Source organism: Eurosta solidaginis, chromosome 3 (assembly GCF_040869045.1).
Source record: "Eurosta solidaginis isolate ZX-2024a chromosome 3, ASM4086904v1, whole genome shotgun sequence".
NCBI lineage: Eukaryota > Metazoa > Arthropoda > Insecta > Diptera > Tephritidae > Eurosta > Eurosta solidaginis.
The window spans coordinates 259,562,318-259,589,842 of NC_090321.1; the positions used below are offsets into that span (position 1 = coordinate 259,562,318).

Below are 27,525 nucleotides of genomic sequence, written 5' to 3' on the forward strand. Positions count from 1 at the left end.
CGTTTTTTGTGAGTAGTATGGAGTATGATTTGAAGGAAATGGCGACCACTTAGGTCGTTGGGAAGTCGAAATAAAATGTGATTTTAAGTTAGTTGAAGCATTTTTGACAGTTAGCGCTTATAAAATTGTGTCAAAAACGTTAATCCAACTTAAAATCTCATTTTATTTCGACTTTGACTATGCCCCATAATATTTGATCGGATGCTTATGATTTTAGTTAAGTGATTTTCAATTTTAAAACAATTTTTTGTAGCAACAAAATATGTATGTATCTATGAAATCCTAGTTAGAGTACTGTCAATACCGCTTTGCCCTGCCGGGCCACCAAATACCTTCCGGGCCCAGGAAAATTGCGCTGGCTAGATCTGCCACAGAAAAATGGAAGTCATATTCGGAATCAGGAGAAAATTTCACTTTAGGAAAGGCTTATTTTATTCTTGGAGATTAAAGTTGATCAAAATTTGTTGAGTAGTGTTTTTTGCTAAATTTTGTAACTTGTCGATTTTTGAAAAATGTTGGATCCATGATACATAGGCAAATCATGTAAGTGTCTTTTCGATTTATTGGAATAATTTGAGTCGGGATTATAAAGAACTCCCAGATATTTATTATATTCAATGAAAATTTATTATAAAATTTTGAAAATATACATAGGTAATTTATGGCAAATGAATTTCATCCAGCTGATCACAATCCCTTTCAACGTTCATAAGTTCCCAGGAATGCTTTGCACGCCGGGCAACGATGTTCGACGTTTCGAGCACAACTCGTGCAATACAAACAACAGGCGCAAGGGCATAAGCTGTTTGAGTGAAAATGAAATAATTGGCATTAGTAGCTAAATTAAAAAAAAAATATTTAATACTTATTATAATTAATAAGTTATTATAAGCATATATACAGTAGCGAATAGAAATATGGCAGTGGCAATTTTTCTCAAAATTCGTCAGTTAATTAATCAAAAATAAAATTAAAAAATTTTGGAAACATTTACAAATTTGTATATATATAAATATTTAAAGAAAAACTTTAATGAAGTTTGTAACCAAAACTATGCAATACATTCTCAAAATTTTTTCGAATTTTCTATTTTTTTTTACAAGTTTCAAACTTTTTATTTGAACTTCTCTGAATTCTTTTATGCAAGCTGTTTCGTAGCCCAATCAATCAAGTTGAGTCTCACAATATAAGTGTAATAGACCATTCCAATTTTTTTTTTTTTTTTAATTTTTTTACGGAAGGGTCTTTTAGATTTTGACCCATTTGTTTTTGTATTTTGTATATTATATGTAAACAATTTTTAAAAATCAATTAAAATTTTAATACAAACTAAAATTGATTGCCGTATAAAACTGCATGTCTAAATTAATTGAGAGAATTCGAAAAAAGTCGAGATTTTCGTAAAATCTTCTCGTTATTTCGAAAACGTTTTTGGGAATGGTTTGCCTAGTTTTAGTCAAGACCATTGTGAGTTCATACAAGTGGCGAATGTTGGATAAAAACATTCACAATAGTAAACAGCCTCGATCACCTGTTCAATCGATGTTCGATTACCTAAATCATTTGCTCAATAGTATTTTTCAAACATTTTTGTAGACGATTGGTATATTGCATTATTTACATATTTTAAGATGTTTGCTTCACTGGCTGCTCACATTTAATCTATTAACTAGATTTTAGAAATGAATATTAATATTGTAACGAATTTACTTGCAATTCCCCTTATTTGCAATCTTTTGCTGAGTTCGAATCACTAAACTGTTGAATAAATAACTCCAATGTTTAATAATGCAAAATGGCCTTTATTAAAGTACTTCACAATAACACTCAAACTTTGCAACGAATAGCTTGCTTAATAACCAAACTGATAGCTTAAATGAAACTCTACTATTCAAAATAATACTGCTCTTGCTCGCTAGATAGCGTTTTAGTCGAAACTGCTTGACAACTCAAATCAAACTGAATTCCAGCGCCTCTACAATTGTCGCCTTTTATACTCTTTGATTTCAACCTTCGCATCTTCTAGGCGCTTCCAGAATCTACTAGTCCAGCAGCTCTCAAACTTCTCAGCTGTAACTACAATTGCACAATTTTATACATCTTCTAGGCGCTTCCAGAATCTACTAGTCCAGCAGCTCTCAAACTTCTCAGCTGTAACTACAATTGCACAATTTTATAGTTTTTCTCATTGCATACTAATAGGAGTATCTCAGATATGTGCATGTGTTTGTGCATTGACTCTCCGCTGCTCGTATACGTACATGGTACATATGTGTAGACGCAATTATTGTTTCGTTTATGTAGATACATAATGATTGATCTATGGATGTGAATTCACGTCACTGCTTAGCATCGGCTTAGAGATGGCAGCACTCCTTAGTTTTGCTAATATTCGTAACAATATGTATGTAGTCTTATTTTCTGTATTCACATTTAAAGGTAAAGCTGATTTGAAACACAAATGGGCAATTCGTGGCACTTCAATTTAATAACCGCGAGCAAAAAACAAACCTTTCTACCATTATCGCAACATCCGTTCTCCCTGTCATCCATTATTTTACAGGTAGGTATGGCAATAGAGTAATAGAAAGATTTTTCACTTGTATGAATTTACAATGGTCAGGACAAATCTAATAATATGGGGACGTTATTTCATCACATTAAGGGTGTTACACAGGGGTCAAAGTTAAGATCATTCTATGGAAACTTAACTTGAAAAAAATTTTGCTACATAGGGTAACAGAAGCATGCAAAACACGTACACGTGTGTCATATCTATTCATCTACTTACCCAAAAATGCATAATAGTAATGCCAATAGATGAGTTTTGGTGGATGCTGCATAATCCACCGAAGTTGTGACTCGTTTGTGGCAATTATGGCACGTAACGACTGTTGGTTCTGGTCCGACTGGGGCAGACATGTTGAGTTCGTCTTTAAATTAGCTAGAATGAGAGGAATTTATGAACATTTGATTGGAAGAATCAAACATACAAAAAATAAGGGAACACAAACTGAAAAATCGCTAACGTTTAAATGACTTTAGCTCAGATGTGTTCCTAACTAGTCAATTAAAAAAGTGTTATTTAATGTTGTTATTTAATATATATGTACGTATATATTGTAATTTGCCAAATACATTTTAATTAGAACTCGTTAAAATTCCATGACTGCAAACATCTCTAAACATTTTTCGGTTCTGCTCAAATTTTTCAATCTTACAAGAAAAAAAAAATATGAAAAGCTTACACATGTACAAATGGTTTAGCATCATTGCATTGCAAACATCCGTAGCATATTTCTTACAGCACATTTTGCTACGCCATTGCAAAATCACAGCATCAAAAGCCGTATCTTATTTTTTCAATACTGCATAGCAAATCATCAACTATTAAAACAAAACAAAAAGTGCAAAGAGAAAAAATTTAAAATGGAAAAAGTTGCTTACGATCCGTAGCTTATATTTGCTATAGCAAAGTCAAATACACAAAATTCCGAATTTCCTTATTGAAACTTATCAGAATCAATATTGCGAAACGAATGTTCGTCTTTCCTCGGTGGCGCATCGTTCGTGTCTTTGCATTATGTTAGAGGATGGAAACATATTATACGTAAATTGCTAGTAGCATGCGCCACCTGACGCCCCGAAGGTCCTGGATTCAAGTCCGGGGAAAGAAACCTCAGAAATTTTGAAGCAATTTTTTTTTTTAATTAGAAAAGACCTTTTCAATTTGAAAAAGTATTTCTAAGTGGTAGTTATCGCCCTTCTACAGTGGTGTGGCAAACACCCCCAGTGTATTTCTGCCATGACAAGTTTCTCAGCAAAAATGCATTTGCCTTGTAGGTCCCTTCCGGCCAATTTGACGGCAAACTTAAAAAGGAGCACGACGTAAATTGGTTTTTACTTATTAAGAAACGTAAAGGCCAAATATTATCTTTGCTAGACGAAACCGCTAAGAAGAGATTTGTCCGTGAGATTTCATATTATTCGCTTGGACTTTTACAAAAATTTGGATTTTCTCGTAATATTTCAAAGAAAAAATTCATCATCGAAGTGTTTAGAAATTGTGTATCTCCTCTTTATTTTCCCCCTTTGTGGCATTGTCTCGACGCTTTGAAATATGTTTGAGTTTCACGTTTGTAGTTCAATGAGAATTTACTTAAAAATTGATAGCAAAATTCCCTTCCCTCCGTATGATTTTTCTAAATCCATCCATCCGTACTCTTTCAAGCGGAACTTATTGTGATAGGTTTTGCACTCCGTTTGATCGCAAGACTCTTCCGTCGGCACGAAATTTCCAAATATCTCGCCTTGTTGAAATCCAGTGGTATTTTCCCCCTCATCTAATGCTTTGATATCGGGTTCTCTATATGCTTATGTACGTATGTCAATAGAATGTGTCTCAAATTAGATCGCAAGATACCATTAGATCCGTGCGACACCCAACGATAATTTTTATCACATGTGTTTAACTGTCATTGGGCGCTTTCAGTCACGAATCCTATTTTCGCTTCACTCAACTCTTGGGATTTTACGTCAAATTACTGAGCATACATTTTTATCGCCACGTTCACTCAACGTGTTTATTCGGCTGTCTGTCTAAGTATCTCAATCTCGGACCATATCTGCTGTTATTGACGAGGCCTAACTCATAATCATGTGATGCCAGAAGGCAGTGTCCAGTTAGTATGCCCATCGTAAGCCTTAGATCTTTTATCTTCAGAGATATGAGCCACTTTGTGAGTCTAATATCGTAGCCTTTGCACATGTTCTTAGAAAATTTGTAGCACAGCCCAAATATTTTCAAAACTATTAATTTTTTTTAATTTTAAGTTTTTGCTGCATTTAGTGAAGGTTTTAAAATAGTAATTTATGATAAGAATTACGTTATATATTAAATGAAAGTTTTTAAAAACTCTTAACCAAATATAATTTTTAATATAAAGTATACATTTTGAACCTATTCAGTTGATCGGGAGTGTCTTCGACCAGCACCATATTCCGAATTCTTTAATGTTTGTGATTTGTGTTCTCATCCAAACAATTAAAACCCTTTCCTTTTCATGGTAGCCCTATGGCTACCAAATTAAAAGCTTTTATTTAAACGTCCGGTTGCTGAATTTCTTAATAAAAAAAACAACAAATGCTGAAAGGCAACACTGCTTAATTGATTTCGCCCCAAATAATTATAGTTTTCCTTTTTGAACATTGAAAAGTTTTGACAGATATATGGCGATCGACACGTGCTTTGCATAAAGCTAGTTTATAAACAAATAAATGTAAGGCGCTATAACCTCAGAAGACATTTTAGGCCGAGCTTCTCATTGAATTTTCGTCGTGCTCCTTTTTAATTGTTCCTACGGAACGGGACCTACTTATTTTAAACCGACTCCGAACGGAAAGGAAGATGAGTTTTCACTGAGAGCTTTTCATGGCAGAATGGCGGAGTGCTTCCCAAACACTGCCGAGGGGCGACCCTGCTTAAAAAATTTTCTCTAAATAAAAAAATCTGTATCTAAAATTGTAATATCGCTTTTCCCAAGGCGTGAACCCAGGATCTTCGGTGTTGAAGGCCGAGCACGCTACCATACACCACGGCGGTCGCAGAGGCAAATTTTTTTATTTTTTGCTTAAACGAAGAAATAAGAAATTCATGTGTATTTCATTGATAAGAATATCATACATACATTTCTTATTTCTTCGTATAAAAAAAAATATTTCCGTATAAGTTAATTCTTAAAAAACACACTTTAGCAATAAAAAAATAAAAATAAAATAAAAACAAGTAAGGAAGGCTAAGTTCGGGTGTAACCGAACATTACATACTCAGTTGAGAGCTATGGAGACAAAATAAGGAAAATCACCATGTAGGAAAATGAACCTAGGGTAACCCTGGAATGTGGTTGTATGACATGTGTATCAAATGGAAGGTATTAAAGAGTATTTTAAGAGAGAGTAGGCCATAGTTCTATGGATGGACGCCATTTAGGGATATCGCCAAAAAGGTGGACCAGGGCTGACTCTAGAATGTGTTTGTACGATATGGGTATCAAATGAAAGGTGATAATGAGTATTTTAAAAGGGAATGGGCTTTAGTTCTATAGGTGAACGCCTTTTCGAGAAATCCCCATAAAGGTGGACCAGGGGTGACTCTAGAATATGTTTGTACGATATGGGTATCAAATTAAAGGTGTTAATGAGTATTTTGAAAAGGAGTGATCCTTAGTTCCCTAGGTGGACGCCGTTTCGAGATATCGCCATAAAGGTGGACCAGGGGTGTCTCTAGTTGTACGACATGGGAATCAAATGAAAGGTGTTACTGAGCGTTTTAAGAGGGAGTGGGCATTAGGTCTATAGGTGGACGCCTTTTCGAAATGTCGCCATTAGGGTGGGCCAGGGGTGACTCTAGAATGTGTTTGTACGATATGGGTATCAAACGAAAGGTGTTACTGAGCATTTTAAGAGGGAGTGAGCACTAGGTCTATAGGTGGACGCCTTTTCGAGATATCGCCATTAGGGTGGGCCAGGGGTGACTCTGGAATGTGTTTGTACGATATGGGTATCAAATGAAAGGTGGTAATGAGTATTTTAAAAGGGAGCTATCCTTAGTTCTATAGGTGGACGCCTTTCGAGATATCGCCATAAAGGTGGACCAAGGGTGACTCTAGAATGTTTTTACGATATGGGTATCAAAGGAAAGGTGTTACTGAGCATTTTAAGAGGGAGTGGACATTAGGTCTATAGGTGGACGCCTTTTCGAGATATCGCAATTAGGGTGGGCCAGGGGTGACTCCAGAATGTTTTTACGATATGGGTATCAAACGAAAGGTGTTACTGAGCATTTTAAGAGGGAGTGGGCATTAGGTCTATAGGTGCACGCCTTTTCGAGATATCGCCATTAGGGTGGACCAGGGTTGACTCTAGAATGTGTTTGTACGATATGGATATCAAATTAAAGGTATTGATGAGGGTTTTAAAAGCGAGTGGCCCTTAGATGTATATGTGAAGGCGTTCTCGCGATATCTACCAAATGTGGATAAGGTGATCCAGAAAATCATCTGTCGGGTACTGCTAATTTATTTATATATTCAATAACACTAACAGTATTCCTGCCAAGATTCCAAGGGCTGTTGATTTCGCCTTAAAGAACTTTTTCATTTTCTTCTACTTAATATGGTAGGTGTCACACCCATTTTACAAAGTTTTTTCTAAAGTTATATTTTGCGTCAATAAACCAATCCAGTTACCATGTTTCATCCCTTTTTTCGTATTTGGTATAGAATTATGGCATTTTTTTAATTTTTCGTAATTTTCGATATCGATAAAGTGGGCGTGGTTATGGTCGGATTTCGGCCATTTTTTATACCAAGATAAAGCGAGTTCAGATAAGTACGTGGGCTAAGTTTAGTAAAGATATATCGGTTTTTGCTCAAATTATTGTGTTAACGGCCGAGCGGAAGGACAGACGGTGGACTGTGTATAAAAACTGGGCGTGGCTTCCACCGATTTCGCCCATTTTCACAGAGAATAGTTATCGTCATAGAATCTATGCTCCTACCAAATTTCAAATGGATTGGTAAATTTTTGTTCGACTTATGGCATTAAAAGTATTCTAGACACACTAAATGAAAATGGGCGGATCCACGCCCATTTTGAAATTTTCTTTTATTTTTGTATTTTGTTGCATCATATCATTACTGGAGTTGAATTTTGACTTAATTTACTTATATACAGTAAAGATATTAAATTTTTTGTTAAAATTTGAATTTAAAAAAAATTTTTTTTAAAAAGTGGGCGTGTTCTTCATCCAATTTTTCTAATTTTTATTTAGCACATATATAGTAATAGTAGTAACGTTCCTGCCAAATTTCATCATGATATCTTCAACGACTGCCAAATTACAGCTTGCAAAACTTTTAAATTACCTTCTTGTAAAAGTGGGCGGTGCCACGCCCGTTGTCCAAAATCTTACTAATTTTCTATTCTGCGTCATAACGTCAACCCATCTACCAAGTTTCATCGCTTTAACCGCCTTTGGCAATGAATTATCACATTTTTTCGGTTTTTCGAAATTTTCGATATCGAAAAAGTGGGCGTGGTTATAGTCCGATATCGTTCATTTTAAATAGCGATCTGAGATGAGTGCTCAGGAACCTACATACCAAATTTCATCAAGATACCTCAAAATTTACTCAAGTTATCGTGTTAACGGACGGACGGACGGACGGACGGACGGACATGGCTCAATCAAATTTTTTCTGGATCCTGATTATTTTGATATATGGAAGTCTATATCTATCTCGATTCCTTTATATATGTACAACCAACCGTTATCCAATCAAACTTAATATACTCTGTGAGCTCTGCTCAACTGAGTATAAAAATGTAAGCACTTCCTTTATATAAATGAACAAAATTAGCGAAAAATATCTCCTTATATAAACACATATTCTTGCTAAACTTTGATTTTTAAATTTTGACATAGAAATTGCAAAAATATGTATGAGAAGTAAAAATATTGTTACGAATATTAGCAAAACTAAGGGGTGCCGCCATCTCTAAGCCGATGCTAAGGAGCGCCTTGCATGCACATCCATAGATCAATCATTATGTAACTACATAAACGAATAAAACATTATGTCTACACATATGTACGTACACGCAGCAGAGAAGAGATGCTCCCAAAAGTATGCAATTGTAATTGATGAAGTGTCGCTCACAAATGCACGCATATGAGAAGCTATATACGTGCATCTGTAGTAATAATTATATGACGGCAACTAAGCAAATTCTGGAAGCGCCTAGAAGATACCACGAGGAAATCACAGAGTATAAACGCATCAGCGGTAGAGGCGCTATGGGCAGTTTTGATTAAGACGCTATCTAGCGAGCAATAGCAGTATTATTTTGAAAGTCAGTTTCATTTAAGCTATCAGTTTGGTTATTAAGCCAGCTAGTTGCAAAGTATAAGTGTTATTGTGAATTACTTTATAAAGGCAATTTTTCCATTATTCAATATTGGAGTTATTTATTCAACAGTTTAGTGATACGAACTTAGCAAAAGGGCAAATAAGACGATTAGCAGGTAAATTCGTTACAATTGGTGTCAGAAGAGGAATTGTTGAATAAATTCCGAAGATTGGGAATACAACTTGGACATGGCAAAGCTGAGTGAATTGACGATCCAGCAACTGAGGGAGGAGTTGGAAGTCCGTGGATTGGCTACTTCTGGCGATAAATCCCAGCTACAAAAACGACTAAGTGTAGCTATGGTATTTGAAGGAATCTACAATGCTGAGGAGTATGTCTTTCATTATGATAGCGACAAAACAACAACAAAAAAATGGAAGAAAAAAACGAAACACCACAGACACTGACGAGCACAATATCTGTACAAACATCGACAATGGTATCTCAGCTGGAGTCACAGGAGGCACGCATTTCAGAAATGGCGTCGCAAATGTCATCTCAATTGGAAGAACAGAAGACATATATGTCATCTCAACTGGAAGCGCAAGAGGAACGTATATCTGGAATGTCGACAAAAATTTCGGAACAGGTATCATCGCAGCTCTTTGTGAAACTGGAAGAGCAGGATGCAAAAATTTTACAACTCGAGGACAAAATTGATGCCGAGATAGAAGCGTTGAAAGGTCTTATGCAACAGTTACAACTAAATCGCCCAGCTGTTCCAGCGAGCAATCCGAAGGTAAAAACTCAATCTTTTGAGGCTCTGTTCCTTTCGAGGTATTCAAGCTTCAATTTGAGAAGACGTCAGCAGTGAACAACTGGAATGCTGAAGATAAAGTTGCTGCTCTATTCGTAGCATTGAAGGGGCCAGCAGCCGAAATCCTACAGACGATTCCCGAGGGAGAGCGGAACAACTATGAAGCATTGATGGCCGCTGTCGGGAGACGTTATGGAAGCGAGCATAGAAAACAGATATACCAAATTGAGTTGCAAAACCGTTACCAGAAAGCAAATGAGACATTACAGGAGTTTGCTTCGGATGTTGAAAGATTGGCTCATCTTGCAAATGCGGACGCACCCGTGGAATACGCTGAAAGGGTAAAGATTCAGAGCTTTATTAACGGCATACGGGACGTCGAAACGAAGTGAGCCACATACGCGAACCCAAAGCCAACATTTGCTGAAACGGTATCCCATGCAATGACTCAGGAAACAGCGTCACTTTTGAGTAAGCCCGCATACAAAGCTCATCGCGTGGAAGTGGAAAGGTCAGATTGGGTAGACACAATGTTGGAAGCACTGAAGGGATTACAACAAAACAATGCCGGAGTTATGAAGTGTTTCAAGTGCGGTAACCCAAGTCACATTGCACGTCTTTGCAGCACCGGTCATGGTAGTTCCAACTTGGCTGGTCGTAAACGCAAAGCTGGAGGAGATAAACAAGAGCGAGTCAAATGTAGAGATCGAGAACTTGCCCCAGCTATTGAATGTCGTGTGATACCTATCTCGCAAACTGGAAGGAAACCGAGCAGTCTTACCGTCAAAGGAAATGTGGATGGCAAGGAGCGTGTACTGACTGTAGATACGGGCGCATCTCATTCCTTGATCCGATCTGATTTGGTCAACAGGAAAGTAAAGCCATTACCTGGAGCAAGATTGCGTACGATTACTGGCGAGTATAACCAATTCCAGGGAGAAGTGGTATGTGAAGTCTTAATTGGAGAGGTCATGGTTCTACACAAATTCGTTGTGGCAGAGATCGTTGATGAAGTCATATTGGGAGTGGACTTCTTGGTTGACCATGACATCAAGATAGATATGCAGAGAAGGGTGATGCGTTATAAGAACCAGGATATACCACTTAACTTCAGTTTGGAGAAAGGGTTCAGCAGTAATAGGGTACTGGTGGAAAAGACTCGACAAAGACCATGAAAGTCAAAGGGAAAAGTTGATAGATCGAATGGGCCAAATAAATCAAAATCAAAAGTACCTGCGAGAGAAACACTGGCATTGACAAAACCTAATGGACGCACAAAACCGAAGCGACGAATTTCCCAGAAAGAATGCGAGGGTAGTTTGAAGCCAGAGCGCACTACTTTGGGGAAACGTGGGAACGATACTGATAATGCAAAGCAAATCCGTCCAGCGCAAGCTCTACAAAGTAGTTCATTGGCCAAACAACAGAGTGTGAAGGAACGAACCAGGGTATTGAGTAGTACGATGAAACACAGGTACCATGAGAACAATAATTCGAAAGGTTTCTTGGCGGGAGATTTGGTACTGTTATACAACCCCCACCGGCGGAAAGGTGTTCCAACCAAATTTCGGTGCAGTTGGGAAGGTCCGTACAAAGTTGTGAAGAAGATCAGTGACACCATCTACCACATACAAACCATTTGGAAACCACGAAGTAGAAGAGTGGTACATTTGGAGATGCTGGCAGCGTTTAGATCGAGACATAGGTGGAGGGCAGTGTTACAAACATTAGCAAAACTAAGGGGTGCTGCCATCTCTAAGCCGATGCTAAGGAGCGCCTTGCATGCACATCCATAGATCAATCATTATGTATCTACATAAACGAATAAAACATTATATCTACACATATGTACGTACACGTATCAGAGAAGAGATGCTCCCAAAAGTATGCAATTGTAATTGTTGAAGTATCGCTCACATCTGCACATCACATCTGCATCTGTAGTAATAATTATATGACGGCAACTAAGCAAATTCTGGAAGCGCCTAGAAGTTGCCACGAGGAAATCACAGAGTATAAACGCATCAGCGGTAGAGGCGCTATGGGCAGTTTCGATTAAGACGCTATCTAGCGAGCAATAGCAGTATTAATTTGAAAGTCAGTTTCATTTAAGCTATCAGTTTGGTTATTAAGCCAGCCAGTTCCAAAGCATAAGTGTTATTATGAAGGACTTTAATAAGGGCCATTTTTCCATTATTCAATATTGGAGTTATTTATTCAACATTTTAGTGATACGAACTTAGCAAAAGGGCAAATAAGAGGATTTGCAGGTAAATTCGTTACAATATAAATCAATCCCAAAATTCCCTCAGTTCCGTTTGATTTTTATACTCAGCGTGCTTTGCACACAGAGTATATTAACTTTGATTGGATAACGGTTGTTTGTACTGGTATAAAGGAATCGAGATAGATATAGACTTCCATATATCAAAATCATCAGTGTCGAAAAAAAAATTGATTGAGCCATATAAGTCCGTCCGTCCGTCTGTCCGTTAACACGATAACTTGAGTAAATATTGAGATATATTCACCAAATTTGGTACACCAGCTTATCTGGGCCCAGAATAGATTGGTATTGAAAATGAGCGAAATCGGATGATAACCACGCCCACTTTTTATATTTTTAACATTTTGGAAAACACAAAAACCTGATTATTTAGTAAATAATACACCTAGAATGTTGAAATTTGACGAGTGGACTGATATTGAGACTCTTGATAAAAAATTTTCAAAATGGGCGTGGCGCAGCCCACTTGTGATAAAATCAATTTTACAAATATTATTAATCATAAATCAAATATCTTTAAACCTATCGTAACAAAACAAAGAGGTTTCCTTTACTATCTATAAGGAATGCTTTGAAGAAAAATTAACTAAATCGGTTAAGGACCACGCCCACTTTTATATAAAAGATTTTTAAAAGGGTCGTGGACGAATAAAATAAGCTATATCTTTGCAAAAAATAGCTTTATATCAATGGTATTTCATTTCCCAAGTAAATTTATAACAATAAATAGGAAAAACTTCAAACCGCCCCTTTTATGACTAAGCAATTTTCTATGTTTCGGGAGCCATAACTCGAAGAAAAATTTACATATCGCAACGAAATTGGGTACATATATTTTCTTTATAGCAAAAAATTTTTCTAGTTAAAATGGATGGGATCGGTTAAAGACCACGGGAACTTAGATATAAAACAAGTTTAAAAGGGTCGTAGACTAGAATAATAAGCTATAACTTAGCAAAAACTTATCAAGTTTTATTGTAAGAGGAAATGGGGAGACATTTTTTTTTTTAAACGGGCGGTGCCACGTGTTATGTAGAAAAGTAATTTATCTGAAATTGAATGTTCAATTGAAGCTCACGCTGAGTATACATATAATGTTCGGTTATACCCGAACTTAGACAAAATTACTTGTTCTAAATATATTTGTCCGTGCGCCCCCTAGCGAAACTTTTTGTATTGTGTCATCGGCTGTCATCGACCTCTGAATTAAGTTTGATATTTCAAGTTCCTAGCTCATCGAGAAGTTACTTAAAGGTGGTTTGAAAATTTTCAAATTTTGATCTAATTATTTCGATCTGTGCGCCACCTAATGGATTTTTTTCTTTTTGTTGCATTGTCACGGTGTTCTACCCTATGTGTAAGGTTTCACGTTTGTAGCTCAATGAGAAGTTAGGTACTTAAAAATCGATTGCAAGATTTGTATGGAAAGCGGATCACATTTGATGTTGATATGATCACATTTTCAATATTCGACCCTTATTTGACGGTCGTAAAGGAAAACCTAAAAAAATTGAACATGAGGAGATGAACTCCATTGATGACTTACTCCAAGAAACCGCACAAATGGATATAAAAATATCTGCACGAAATAGTGCCCGTCAAATGAAGTGTATTTACTTTGAAAAGCCCAATTGGCAAAAATACGAAGTAAGGCAGAAAATAGAAAATTAAACCTCTAAAAAGTTCCTAGAAAATTGCTACGGTCATATCAACTTATAAGTGCGCTAAAATGGAACTAAAATACACAACAGACTTCCAAAATGCTAATTGGCGTCAGATCAAGCTCTGTAATGATTTCAGAGCCGAAAGAGGTGAAAGTATATGCCCTGTAAAATGCTTAGACAAAAATGGTTAGGAATCAATCCACTAGAAAACGTTGCGCAGTCAAATATTGTCACACAGTATGTAAGCCATATGAGTGACGTGGATCTGAGCGACGTGTTGGATGCACTCTGTAGATCGACAATGAGATAAAAAAAACCACATATGCATATTTTATAACCTTTTTGACGTTTGTGCAGCAAAGCTTCGTTAATGTATAGGAGGCACTGATCCGAAGTCAGATAAATTCTGTTTATACCCACTGAGACACATTTATCAAAAAGCTCAGTTTGGATAGCATTTCAAATTAAACAAGTAAGGAAGTCTAAGTTCGTGTGAAACCGAACATTACATACCCAGCTGTACACTTCAAATGCTGTTGTTGTTTGTTTTGCGTACTTAATAGTGTTAGAAGGCTGCGCAATAATAACATATACATATCTTGAGCTTAATGTGAAAATGTGCTAAGTCACTTTTTTTGAAAAATTGTAATTTAATGCAGTTTTAAAACTGAATTCAAAATACATTGATCACAAAAAAAATATCTTAAAAATTTTCATTTTTACGTGCTGTGGGCAATGATGTGTGAATGTGCTAAGTCGTTAGCTGTTAAAAAAAATGTGCTAAGTCAACCTGTCAATAATAACAATCTGAATTACTAGTCATTTTTTTGTGCGCGCATTTTATTTATTTATTTAATTCATTCAGTCTAAAAGTACATGCTTTGTTGTTGTTGTTGTATTAACGATAAAGACACTCCCCGAAGGCTTTTGGGAGTGTTACCGATGTTGATGGCCTTTTGCCGGATATAGATCCGGTACGTTCCGGTAACACTATTAAGGTACTACTAGCTCGACCATCTCGGGAACGATTTATATGACCACATTAAACCTTCTAGGCCATCTCGCCCTCCCCACCCCCCTAGTTCCATGAGGAATGAATCGATTTGCTAGATGTATAATCCTAGTTATAGGTTCATTCATAGCATAATTCGTTTTATGAGTTATTTCGATAAATAATCTATTATGCCCAAGATCATGCAGTGGAATATATGGAATGAACAAAGTAGATAAATCAGAGCAATTCGTGCTAAAGTTTATTACATTATAGGCAAGCATGAGTGAGATAAAAGTTCTTCTGTCATGTAAAGCCTGAAGACCAAGCAATTTGTGCCTGCTGGTATATGATGGGAGGCCGTCTGGCTAGTGAAGCATACGTAAAGCAATTTTGTAAAATTTTTTGGAACTTTCTCAATTTTATAGGAGTAGATTCATAGAAAGGATTCCATATTATTGAGCAATATTCAATACCACTTCTGACCAAGCATATATAAAGTGCCTTCAACGACATAGGGTCCTTGAAGTCACTTGTGTTACGTTTACTGCACTAGAGTTTTACGCCGATCACTTTATCGGCGGCGGCGGCGTAGGCTCTATTATATACCGGCGACGGCGGCGTGGTCGGTGCGCCGGCATACGCCGGTGCTCTTACTTTAAAAAGCTTAATTTTTCTATTTAAAAAAATAATATTTACGAAAGGTTTTGTTTGTATGTATTTAAGGAAATCAACGTTTTGACCATTTCGGAAAGACCCGGGTTTTTTGCCTCAAAATCTCGCAGATAGTTCAAAAATTTTAAGGAGTAACTCCTCTCGGAGGGATTGTCCCCTGTTCACTTACACCAGAGAAGCTTCGAACCTAACCCCGGTCTTTGGAATTGGCACTGCTGCGTCTGCTGAAAAGAAGTAGAGATACATAAAATGGTCACACTTTTGTTTGTATGTCTCGTGCAAAGCGTAGTTTCACCTGGGGTTAACTCCTAGTAATCGTCACGAACACAATTTCTTTAAATTATTTGTGGCTCCTTGGCGGTCACGCACAAAGGCGGCTTACGGTTGATATTAATGGTCTATTAATACTCATGACTCTTGTGGCGCAAGACGCCTCCAGTTTTTTCGGCTGTTTTCAATAGCTACAATTCTCGATGTGCGAACAGCAGAAATCCCGACCACCTGTCGGGACCCTCACACCATATGCCAGCACAGAAGCCAAAGGACTGCGACTTCGAACTCATACCTTCCTCGACGTCACTTTCTTAGAAGCTCCAGGTGTAGCTACGAAGACTTTCTAACGGATGTTTTTGTCGCGCTATGCTGCCGAGGTACACCAGAGAAGCACCTTGAAACGTTAGGGAGTGACTATTCGGCCAAGGATGCCGCCCTCGTCTAAGTGGATGTCATTGGGGAATGTGTTAAAATCGTATAATCCTCGGCGCATCTATATAATTAAAATTTTACAAGGACCCTGGATAAAATTTTTAAAATGTAGACCAGAGTTTGCAGACGTTTGTGTTCACAACATTGATTTCAATAGTCTTCGTTAAATCAAAGCGAGATTTTGGAATGAAAGTCGACCGATTTTAAGTTGAAAGATGTTAACTGCTGTTTTCCGGCCTTATCATATAAGAGCTCATTATGGATGACCGCGTAGCTTCAGACTAGTTCGACTGTCCATTACATTAGGGTAGTAGCACACACGGTCATTAGTTCGAATGTCTTGGGAAAGCTTTTACTTCACCACTTGGAGTGTTCTTGCGAAGGACAAAGCCTCACCTGGTAGATATATGTGCCTACGTATTCACATTTGTAAAAGGGCCGTAACGTGTAGGTGATATTTAAACTTGGTTGATAGGCTATAATCAATGTGATTGACTCTAAGGGACTAGTTTTGGATATGCCCGCCAACTTTAGGAAATGTCAAACCGGGAGACTTTGGTGTTAGGATGAAGTGTGAAATTCAAAATTAACATTTCAGACGCTTTGTATATTTTCGCAAATAAACAACAGATGTTTGAATGTAAGCCCAAGTGATTTTTCAAACGCTCCTCATACGTACATATATCCTCAACTTAAGTATGAGGTAAGAATCACACCCCTTGTGTTTACGCCCCCTATAACCTACTAACGGATTTTGCATCACAATAAATATATAAAATTTTTTTAAAAATCGGTACCTTTTTGGGTATTTTGCTTTTTTTAAAAACTTGAGGACAATTTGAATACATGTTCGCCGTGGGTCATTTTATTTGAATTAATTATTCATTTTTTGAAAAAAATATATATGTAAGTGAGCATATAAATTTATTATATAACTTTTCTTTTAGTGTTTTGTTTTAATAACTTGGTGAATTGGGCAAAGTCCGTGTTAAGCTGACATCGAAAAGGCCTGTTTTTTAAATAACTTTTGAACAGTTAGAAAGAGGTAAATTTCGCAATTAGTTTCTTATAACTGGCAGTGATGCGCATCCGTTGATAACACTTTCGACCATATCCGACCAATTTTCGACATGAACAATAAATGGCCTAAACAGTCTTAATGGAGAAAATATAGTAACGCGCTGGACGCCGCCGCCGCCGTCGCCACGCCGATATTTTTGACATTCGGCGGCGGCGTGCGAAAAACGACCAAAATCGGCGCCGACGGCGGCGTTTATCGGCGGCGTATATCTCTATACTGAACCCAACCATTGCAACAAATTTTGAAACAACGAAATCAATGTGACTATAAAAGGAGAGTTTGGAGTCAAAAATTACAACCAAGTCTTTACTCTCTTGACAACGATTAAGAGATTTAGCATTTAGTTTGTAGATAAAGTATGTGGCAGTTGTCTTTATGGAATAAGACACAACACCGCATTTGTTTGAATTTAAAAATAAGTTATTGTCTGCGCACCATCCGGCCATCCAGTCCAGATCATAACCGTTAGAAATAAAATAAATAAATAAATGTAAAGCGCGATAACCTCCGAAGAGATTTTAGGCCGAGCTTCTCTTCCAATTTACGTCGTGCTCCTTTTTTTTAATTTTTCCTGCAAATTGGCGGGACGCGACCTACTTGTTTTATGCCGACTCCGAACGGCGTCTGCGAGGTAGATGAGTTTTCACTGAGAGCTTTTCATGGCAGAAATATACTAGGATTGCTTGCCAAACACTGCCGAGGGCGACCCCGCTTATAAAAATTTTCTTCTAATTGAAAAGCCTTATTTCTAAAATTTTGATGTTGCTTTGCCCCTGGTGTGAACCCAAGGCATTCGGCGTAGTAGGCGGAGCACCACGCTACCATCACACCATGGTGGTCGCCAATAGTTAGAAATAGTTTGATAAATAAATAGTATTTTTTGTGAAATATATATTTTTAGTGTTATATTTCAATCATTAAAGGGGAAGAGTGATGGGGAAACATATTGAATAAAAAGTGCTAAGTCAGGAGAAAAAATTTGTTTTGAGTGAGGAAATTGTGCAAAGTCATAAAATAGCTGCTGGGTTAGCATACATGATTTTTATTTATCTTTCTCAAAGCTTCTACACTCAAAAGTATTACAACTAAGGTTTCCTCATTCACAGTTTAAAAAAAAAGGTTATTTCAAAAGTTATTCAGTTTTTTCGTCTCTTGTAAAATTCGTAAAAAGTGACTTAGCACATTTTCACATTAAGCTAACGATATGGTTCTATTCTGAACTAATTTTTCTTCGAGTTATGGCTCCCGAAACATAGAAAATTGCTTAGTCATAAAAGGGGCGGTGCCTTATATAACCGATTTCGTTAATTTTTCTTCAAAACATTCCTTATAGTAAAGGCAACCTCTCTGCCGAATTTTGTTACGAAAGGTTTAACGATTTTTTATTTATGATTAATAATCTTTGTAAAATTGTTTTTATCACAAGTGGGCGGTGCCACACCTATTTTAAATTTTTTTTTCAAATATTTATCAAGATTCTCAATATCAATCCACACGTCAAATTTCAACATTCTAGGTGTATTATTTACTAAATAATCAGGTTTATGTTATATATATAAAAAGTGGTTATCATCCGATTTCGGTCATTTTCAATACCAATCTATTCTGGGTCCAGATAAGCTCGTGTACCAAATTTGGTGAAGATATCTCAATATTTACTCAAGTTATCGTGCTAACGGACGGACGGAAGAACATGACTCAATCAAATTTTTTTTCGATACTGATCATATTGATATATGGAAGTCTATATTTATCTCGATTCCTTTATACCTGTAAAACCAACCGTTATCCAATCAAAGTTATAATAACCTGTGTACAAGTACAGCTGGGAATAAAAGTCATAGCTTGATTTTTTCCTACAGACGCTTCTTAATTTGAGAAGGAGAGGGTTAAAAGAAATTTTAAAATGAAGGTGGTTAACAGCAATGCTGAATTCTAGATGGATCTATGTACATGGCATGGTTCAATTATGTACAGGTTGGCTCATCTCATCAGCTGATTTTATTTATGTCATTGCATGGTCGAAGGGATTGTCAAAAGAAGATGGCAAACTCAAAATGAAACCAACACATTGGCAACATTTTACTTACACATACAAAAACTGCTAAGTTTTATGTTTCCATTCCATACCATTCGGACCAACACCAATACACAGATTTTGACAATTTGAACAGACATATTTTGTTGCTTTACAGATGAGCCAACCTGTATATAGTTGAACCATGGTAAATGGCTACACTTTAGCAGTGCGCTGAAAACTATAGAATAGATGGGATAAACGGTTGGAAGACTAGCAATAAATATAAAATATTTTTAACCTTGCCTGGTGGCATACATATGTACATAAGTACATAACACAAAACGTTTAAAGTTTTTATACTCAGTTGAGCAGAGCTCACAGAGTATTTTAACTTTGATTGAATAACGGTTGGTTGTACAGGTATAAAGGAATCGAGATAGATATAGACTTACATATATCAAAATCATCAGTATCGAAAAAAAATTTGATTGAGCCATGTCCGTCCGTCCTTTAACACGATAACTTGAGTAAATTTTGAGGTATCTTGATGAAATTTTGTATGTAGGTTCCTAGGAACTCATCTCAGATCGCTATTTAAAATGAACAATACCGGACTATAACCACGCCCACTTTTTCGATATCGAAAATTTCGAAAAATCGAAAAAGTGCGATAATTCATTACCAAAGAAGGATAGAGCGATGGAACTTGGTAGGTGAGTTAAACTTTTGACGCAGAATAGAAAGTTAGTAAAATTTTGGACAATGGGCGTGGCACCGCCCACTTTTAAAAGAAGGTAATTTAGAAGTTTTGCAAGCTGTAATTTGGCAGTCGTTGAAGATATCATGATGAAATTTGGCAGGAACGTTACTCCTATTACTATATGTATGCTTAATAAAAATTAGCAAAATCGGAGAACGACCACGCCCACTTAAAAAAAAATGTTTAAGTCAAATTAAAAAAAAAAGTAAATATCTTTACAGTATATAAGTAAATTATGTCAACATTCAACTCCAGTTATGATATGGTGCAACAAAATACAAAAATAAAAGAAAATTTCAAAATGGGCGTGGCTCCGCCCTTTTTCATTTAATTTGTCTAGGATAATTTTAATGCCATAAGTCGAACAAAAACTTACCAAACCTTGTGAAATCCTAGCACGATAACTGTTTTCTGTGAAAAATATACACAGTCAACCGTCTGTCCTTCCGCTCGGCCGTTAACATGATAACTTGAGCAAAAATCGATATATCTTTACTAAACTCAGTTCGCGTAATTATCTGAACCCATTTTGTATTGGTATAAAAAATGGCCGAAATCCGACTATGACCACGCCCACTTTTTCGATATCGAAAATTTCGAAAAATGAAAAAAAAATGCCATAATTCTATACCAAATACGGAAAAGGGATGAAACATGGTAATTGGATTGGTTTATTGACGCAAAATATAACTTTAGAAAAAACTTTGTAAAATGGGTGTGACACTTACCATATTTAGTAGAAGAAAATGAAAAAGTGCTGCATGGCGAAATCAAAAGCCCTTGGAATCTTGGCAGGAATACTGTTCGTGGTATTACATATATAAATAAATTAGCGGTACCCGACAGATGATGGTTTGGGTCACCTAGGTCCACATTTTGGTCGATATCTCGAAAACGCCTTCACATATACAACTACCACCACTCCCTTTTAAAACCCTCATTAATTTGATGCTCATATTGTACAAACGCATGCTAGAGTCACCCCTGGTCCACCTTTATGGCGATATCTCGAAAAGGCGTCCACCTATAGAACTAAGGCCCACTCCCTTTTAAAATACTCATTAACACCTTTCATTTGATACCCATATCGTACAAACAAATTCTAGAGCCACCCCTGGTGCACCTTTATAGCGATATCTCGAAAAGGCGTCCACCTATAGAACTAAGGCCCACGCCCTTTTAAAAAACTCGTTAACACCTTTCATTTGATACCCTTATCGTACAAACAAATTCTAGCGTCACCTCTGGTCCACCTTTACGGCGATATCTCGAAAAGGCGTCCACCTATAGAACTAAGGCCCACTCCCTTTTAAAATACTCATTAACACGTTTCATTTGATACCCATATCGTACAAACAAATTCTAGAGTCAGCCCTGGTCCACCTTTATGACGATATCCTTAAATGGCGTCCACCTATAGCACTATGCCCCACTCTCTCTTAAAATACTCTTTAATACCTTCCATTTGATACGCATGTCATACAAACACATTCCACCAGGTTTACCCTAGTGATTTTCCCTTATTTTGTCTCCATAGCTCTCAACTGAGTATGTAATGTTCGGTTACACCCGAACTTAGCCTTCCTTACTTGCTTTCAAAACGTTTTATTTTATGTTCATCAAAAAGTTTCGGTGTAGCCCTCTTTCTAGCTCGAGATGACAGTTGCGCTGTTGACAAACACAATGCGATATATGTATGTATCAAAATGAGTTGTTGTTCAGTTAAGCTTTTATTGCGCCTGAGCAAAACTATATACATATATGAATTTTATATATTTGATGTTTAATATATTCTTATTTACTTTTATTTTCGAAATATTTTTTTTACGCACACGCTCCCGCACATCACTGCATCTCTTCATTCTGAACGTTTCTTTTTTTATATACTCGTATATGATGACAACATCTAATTTCACTTACTTTTGCGTAAATATTTGTTTTATGTATATATACATATATAATATTTTGGCCTATTAATTCTGTTTGGCGCTTTTATTTTATATTCAGCAAACTTCCGATGGACACGTTGTATCACTTCGCAGTCCCAAACTATATTGAGATTTGGGACCTGTTGAAGGAGTATGGAAATAAAATTTTGTTTTTTTTTAAGGGCGCATGTGTTGAAAAATTGTAGGTATATGTTTCATTCGCTGGCCGGCTTAAATAATGAGTATATTTGAAATAATTTTCCATGGATGTGAAGTAAATGCATGCCAGTTGAATAAAGCATAAGTCTTCACACCCGTTTGTTTATAAATTTGATTATGAGTTCATTCATGTACATATGTACATACATATGTTCATGGTTTATTGTTATGTTTATATCATCCTCGGATTGATCTTACATATGTATCTACAAGAATTTCTTCAGATTCATCAAATCTTTTGTATTCTTTTAGCACTAATTCTTGGAACTCAAAGAATTTATTGATTGCGTATTATGTTGCTGTAAATATTACGAATTTGAATATAAACAAACAATATTCCAATTATCGTTTAAGTATTTCTCTACTAAATATTTGAAAGGCCGTAAATTCATTGCCCTAATTTTTTTTGCTTATAAATTTTAAATTTTTTTAAAGTGCTTTATTTCTCCTCATTTCTCCGTTTCCTACAAAGCTTCCAAACTCTCTTTCGTTTCTTCTTCCTCGACCTCTGGCCACAAAAGCTGCTAACTACAGAGCCACTTCCACTCCAACTCCCAATCCTACTCCCCCTCCCACTTCCGCTCTCAGTTTCTGTCCCTATCTCACTCACATTTTCACACTCAATTCCATATTCATTCTCACTGCCATTCAAATTCCCACTTCCGCATCTCCTGCTACTCTCACTATCACTCCCACTTCCAATCCTACTCCCTCTCCCATTTCTAATCCGATTTCCTGTCCCTATCCCACTCAAATTTCCACACCCATTCCCCCTGCTATTCAAATTCCCCACACCTACTTCCACTTAGAGATGGGAGTGTCTACCCACTCCTAGTCCCACTTTCATACCTACTCTTACTCCCACTTCTACTTCCACTTCCTTCTTAAGGCATCGTCGATTTTCTTCAAATAAAAAATAAATTTTAACCCCTACAACTTCAACACTATTGTTAATCTACTAAAAAGATATGGCTGAAATTTAAACATTCTTTATCCATTCCACAAGAAAGGCGATTCCATAATTCGCTACCGCACAGTCGGTATGCTTAATATAACCTAACTATCTAGCGTATTGCGCGAATGAAGCTCACAGTCGTTGAACTGATTGGACCTTATCAGGGTAGTTACAGACCTGATAAACTTACTGTCTGCCTTATGTACCCTGGATAAAGAGGCTAACAAATGGGTCTTACGGTCAACGGACACAGGACGTCTTTTGTCAGCCCGCCAATGTTTAGATGTACCTATAAAATCGAAACTGTGAAAGATTTGTTTTTGTTCTGAAACCAGCAAAGCCGCATTAGCCTTGAAATAAAATCTAGAATCACTCATGCTTACAGGGCTTCCTTGGACTTCGCAGGCAATTGAAAAGTAAATTCTACTCACGACGAACGAAAATCACGCTATATAAGTCGCGTATCTTTACTGAGCCGATGAGTATACAATTGAAAAGTTCCCCAAAAACGAGTGCCTCTCTACACCCATATTTGGGAACAGAAGTAATATGCCGCCTCCCTTAGTGTAGGAGCGATAGATAGGTAGGTGGTGGATGATTTATTTTCCTTTTGCACTCGCAATTATCTTGAAAAACTGTGCCTTGCTATGCAACAACCAAAATCGCTATGCGGTTACGCGAAAATTAGTGATAATGTTAAAACCACGAACAGTTTTTGGTTGGAGATTTCGATGGCACGATATCGGAGATTGTATGCCACAGTCTGATGCATATTGAATCTTTTAATTTTAAAAAATTTCACATCAGTGATTGAAAATGCCACATTACTCCGGAGTTTTTTGTTTGCTATTGCTCCGTCTCTGATCATGAATAGAGCATGGAGCAGAACCGTAACATGGTTGGTTGGTTGGTTGGTTGGAGTGGCGAGTCCCAATTGACTCCAATTAGCGCTCATGTGTCGTTTTGATACCACGAACTCGTGAGTTAACCAATGAAAGGGTGTTGTAAGAATACGAATGAACATTTTCACGTGCCTCAGGGAAAAACCCGTCCCCCTATGTCCATCCCGTGGAGTTTATGAATATGAGAAGCTCTCCCGCCCTAACATCCTTCAGTGCTGGGAGGCTTTCGAAAAAGGGCTTTCCAAGAAACTTTATTCTGCTTCAACAGTGTGCTGGGCATTCACACAGCAGATGCTCTACCGTTTCCTCCGCCTCCGAACGCTTGCAGCTGCGACAGGAGGTATTGTGTTCCAGTCCCATCCGTGCCGCATGTACCCCAATTGTCCAATGCCCCGTGAGCACCGCAACTACTCTGGATATATCCCTTCTGTTCATCTTAAGGACAGCTCCCGATCGTTTTTCGTTATATAGTGGCAACATGCTCTTGGAAACTCTACAGGTCCGCAGCCGATTCCACTTATTGTTGGCCTCCCCCAACCAGTGCTGGGAGATGCAACCCTTAATGAGTCCAAGGGGTGCAAGGACCTCCTTCGTTCCTGAGACATTAAGAGCCGCTCCACGCCGTGCCAGCGCATCCGCCATCTCGTTACCCTTATGTTTCGATGCCCCGGCACCCATATCAGGGTAACGATCTGCCGGCTCGCCAGAATCATGGCGCTTTCCCTACACTGCCCAACCAGGTCTGATGATATCGTCTCTGACCCGAGTGCCCCAAGAGCCGCCTGGCTGAGCCGTAATATACAAGTGATAGCATTCTTAGTGGAGCGGGAGCAAAAGAAAAAATTGAATGCTATTTGCTCTGTTGAGCATTCTAATCAGAAATTTTTTGCTCGCGCTACAACTTATCTACAATAACTTGCAACGCAACGTGAGAACAGAGGTGAGTGTCCCGATGCAACAACAATAACAAAAACAAGAAGCTACAACAACAAGTTAAAGATGGACAAATGAAACCACAACTAGAGAAAACAACAATATCACAATGCTACATCAACTCCAACAACAAAAACAAGAGAAAAGAAAAAATTCTGCATAACAATGCCCATCAGAGAACATTCTTTTTTGCTCCCGCTCCAATGTAAATAGCATTTCGTTTGGAGTTTTTATGCTGCTAATTGCTCCACTCTAAAACATAACGCAGCTCTTAGCGAAGGAAATGCTATCACTTGTTTAAGCTACAGCTCTACTCTGTTCTTGGTGCAATGAAGAGCTAATTTTTATACTCAGCTGAGCAGAGCTCACAGAGTATATTAATTTTGTTCGCATAACGGTACCCCGTAACGGCATAAGCTAATCGAGATAGATAAGACTTCTGTATATCAAAATGATCTGGGCGAAAAAAGAAATTTATTTAGCCATGTCCGTCCGTCCGTCTGTCCATAAACCTGATAACTTGAGTAAATTTTGAGGTATCTTCATCAGATCGCTATTTAAAATGAACGAAATCCGACTATAACCACGCCCACTTTTTCGATATCGAAAATTTCGAAAAACCGAAAATATAGCGATAATTCATTACCAAATACGGATAAAGCGATGAAACTTGGTAGGTGGGATGGTCTTATGACGCAGAATAGAAAATTAGTAAATTTTTGAACAACGGGCTTGGTACCGCCCACTTTTAAAAGAAGGTAATTTAAAAGTTTTGCAAGCTGTAATTTGGCAGTTGAGTATGTAATGTTCGATTACACCCTTACTTACTTGTTTTTGGTTGCTATCTATGCTACTGGAGATCAAATGCAAGTACTGGGTCATGTTTACTATGTCCATATGTATCAGGGTCGTGCCCCCATGGGCTTACAACGACTGAATTTTTTTCATAAAAACTGGTAGATGGAAGAGGCCGTTTGTTGACTGATAACCATTAACTATGTTATTTTTTGCTTTATTTCATTTCATTCGAAAGTAAAGACGTATGCAATTTTTTAATAATAAAAGTTTTTCATTATCGGATTACTTTTTATCGGTAAATATTATAAATTCTACACAAAAAGCCAATAAATATGGTAAATTTTTCTCTTTACTCAAAAGTGAATAAATGCGCAATTTTTTACTTCAGCTACTTTTTTTTTATTCTTTTATATATGTTTTTCGCTTTATATAGTATATTTTTAAATGAACTTTATGTAATTACATATTTCTTGTCTTGTACTATACAAGATTGCATTGTACTAATGCATTGCAAATGAAATATGAAATAATTAAAATAATCTTTCATTATCGGATTGCTTCCTGTTTCTATTAATTTTTATCACAAAACTAGTCTTCACAATAACGGATGCTTCCCCATTGACAATTCCTGCGCACGCTCCTGATATGTATGCTTATAATAACATAACTCAGTGCAATTAATTTGAAGAAATACGCATACAAGAGAATATCTTACGTTGTTGCTCTTAAATATAATCTGTTTTTTTATATAAACAATCCTGGATAGCACAGTATTTAGTTTGAGTCCACTTCAATAAACAAAAAACTTTTATCGTCACATATTTGTTATCATCGTCAATTTCAGATAATCTAAGCCTCAGTATGGTGTAGCTCAAAGAAACTTGCTGCGAAAGCAAGTACTATGGAAACTTGCTAAATATATTTGGAAAATTTATTCAGCGCTACATTGGGATCATAATACAAAACAAATGGAGGTAGTTCCATTTAGTGTGACGTTAGCCACTTGACTTTTGCAGGGACAATGACAATTTCACCAAAAACAAGCTACTATATTGAAAAATGTTACGGATTTTTCTAATTTTTGATATATTTAATATTAACGGATGCGGCTAAATTACATTCATAGTTATTTGATATAAAAAAGAAAAAGGACAAGTAAGGAAGGTTAAGTTCGGGTGTAACCGAACATTACATACTCAGTTGAGAGCTATGGTGACAACATAAGGGAAAATAATCATGTAGGAAAATGAACCGAGGGTAACCCTGGAATGTGTTTGTATGACATGTGTATCAAATGAAAGGCATTAAAGAGTACTTTATGAGGGCCATAAGTTCTATAGGTGGACGCCATTTAGGGATATCGGCATAAAAAGGTGGATCAGGGTTGACTCTAGAATTTGCTTGTACGATATGGGTATCAAATGAAAGGGGTTAATGAGTATTTTAAAAGGGAGTAATCCTTAGTTCCATAGGTGGACGCCGTTTCGAGATATCGCCATAAACGTGGGCCAGGGGTGACTCTAGAATATGTTTGTACGATATGGGTATCAAATGAAAGGTGTTAAAGAGTATTTTAAAAGGGAGTTGGCCTTAGCTCTGTAGGTGGACGCCTTTTCGAGATATCGCAACAAAGGTGGACCAGGGGTGACTCTAGAATGTGTTTGTACAATATGGGTATCAAACGAAAGGTGCTAATGAGTATTTTAAAAGGGAGTGGGCCTTAGTTCTATAGGTGGACGCCTTTTCGAGATATCGCCATAAAGGTGGACCAGGGGTGACTCTAGACTTTGTTTGTACGATATGGGTATCAAATGAAAGGTGTTAATGAGTATTTTAAAAGGAAGTAATCCTTAGTTCCATAGGTGGAAGCTGTTTCGAGA

General features: G+C 37.1%; 1 protein-coding gene across 2 annotated transcripts; it reads right to left on the bottom strand.

Moving 5' to 3' along the window:
* Window positions 1–604: 604 nt before the first annotated feature.
* Window positions 605–21,960, bottom strand: LOC137247115 (lipopolysaccharide-induced tumor necrosis factor-alpha factor homolog). 2 transcript variants are annotated; one of them, XM_067778187.1, is made up of 3 exons: window positions 21,831–21,960; window positions 2,792–2,944; window positions 605–802 (listed from the first exon to the last, which is right to left on the bottom strand). In XM_067778187.1, the coding sequence occupies exons 2-3, from the start codon at window positions 2,920–2,922 to the stop codon at window positions 700–702; spliced, it is 234 nt and encodes a 77-aa protein (XP_067634288.1). In that variant the 5' UTR covers window positions 2,923–2,944; window positions 21,831–21,960; the 3' UTR covers window positions 605–699. The 2 variants fall into 2 exon arrangements, with proteins under 2 accessions (XP_067634288.1, XP_067634290.1); XM_067778189.1 differs by having other exon boundaries at window positions 21,713–21,846.
* Between the last annotated feature and the right edge of the window lie 5,565 nt (window positions 21,961–27,525).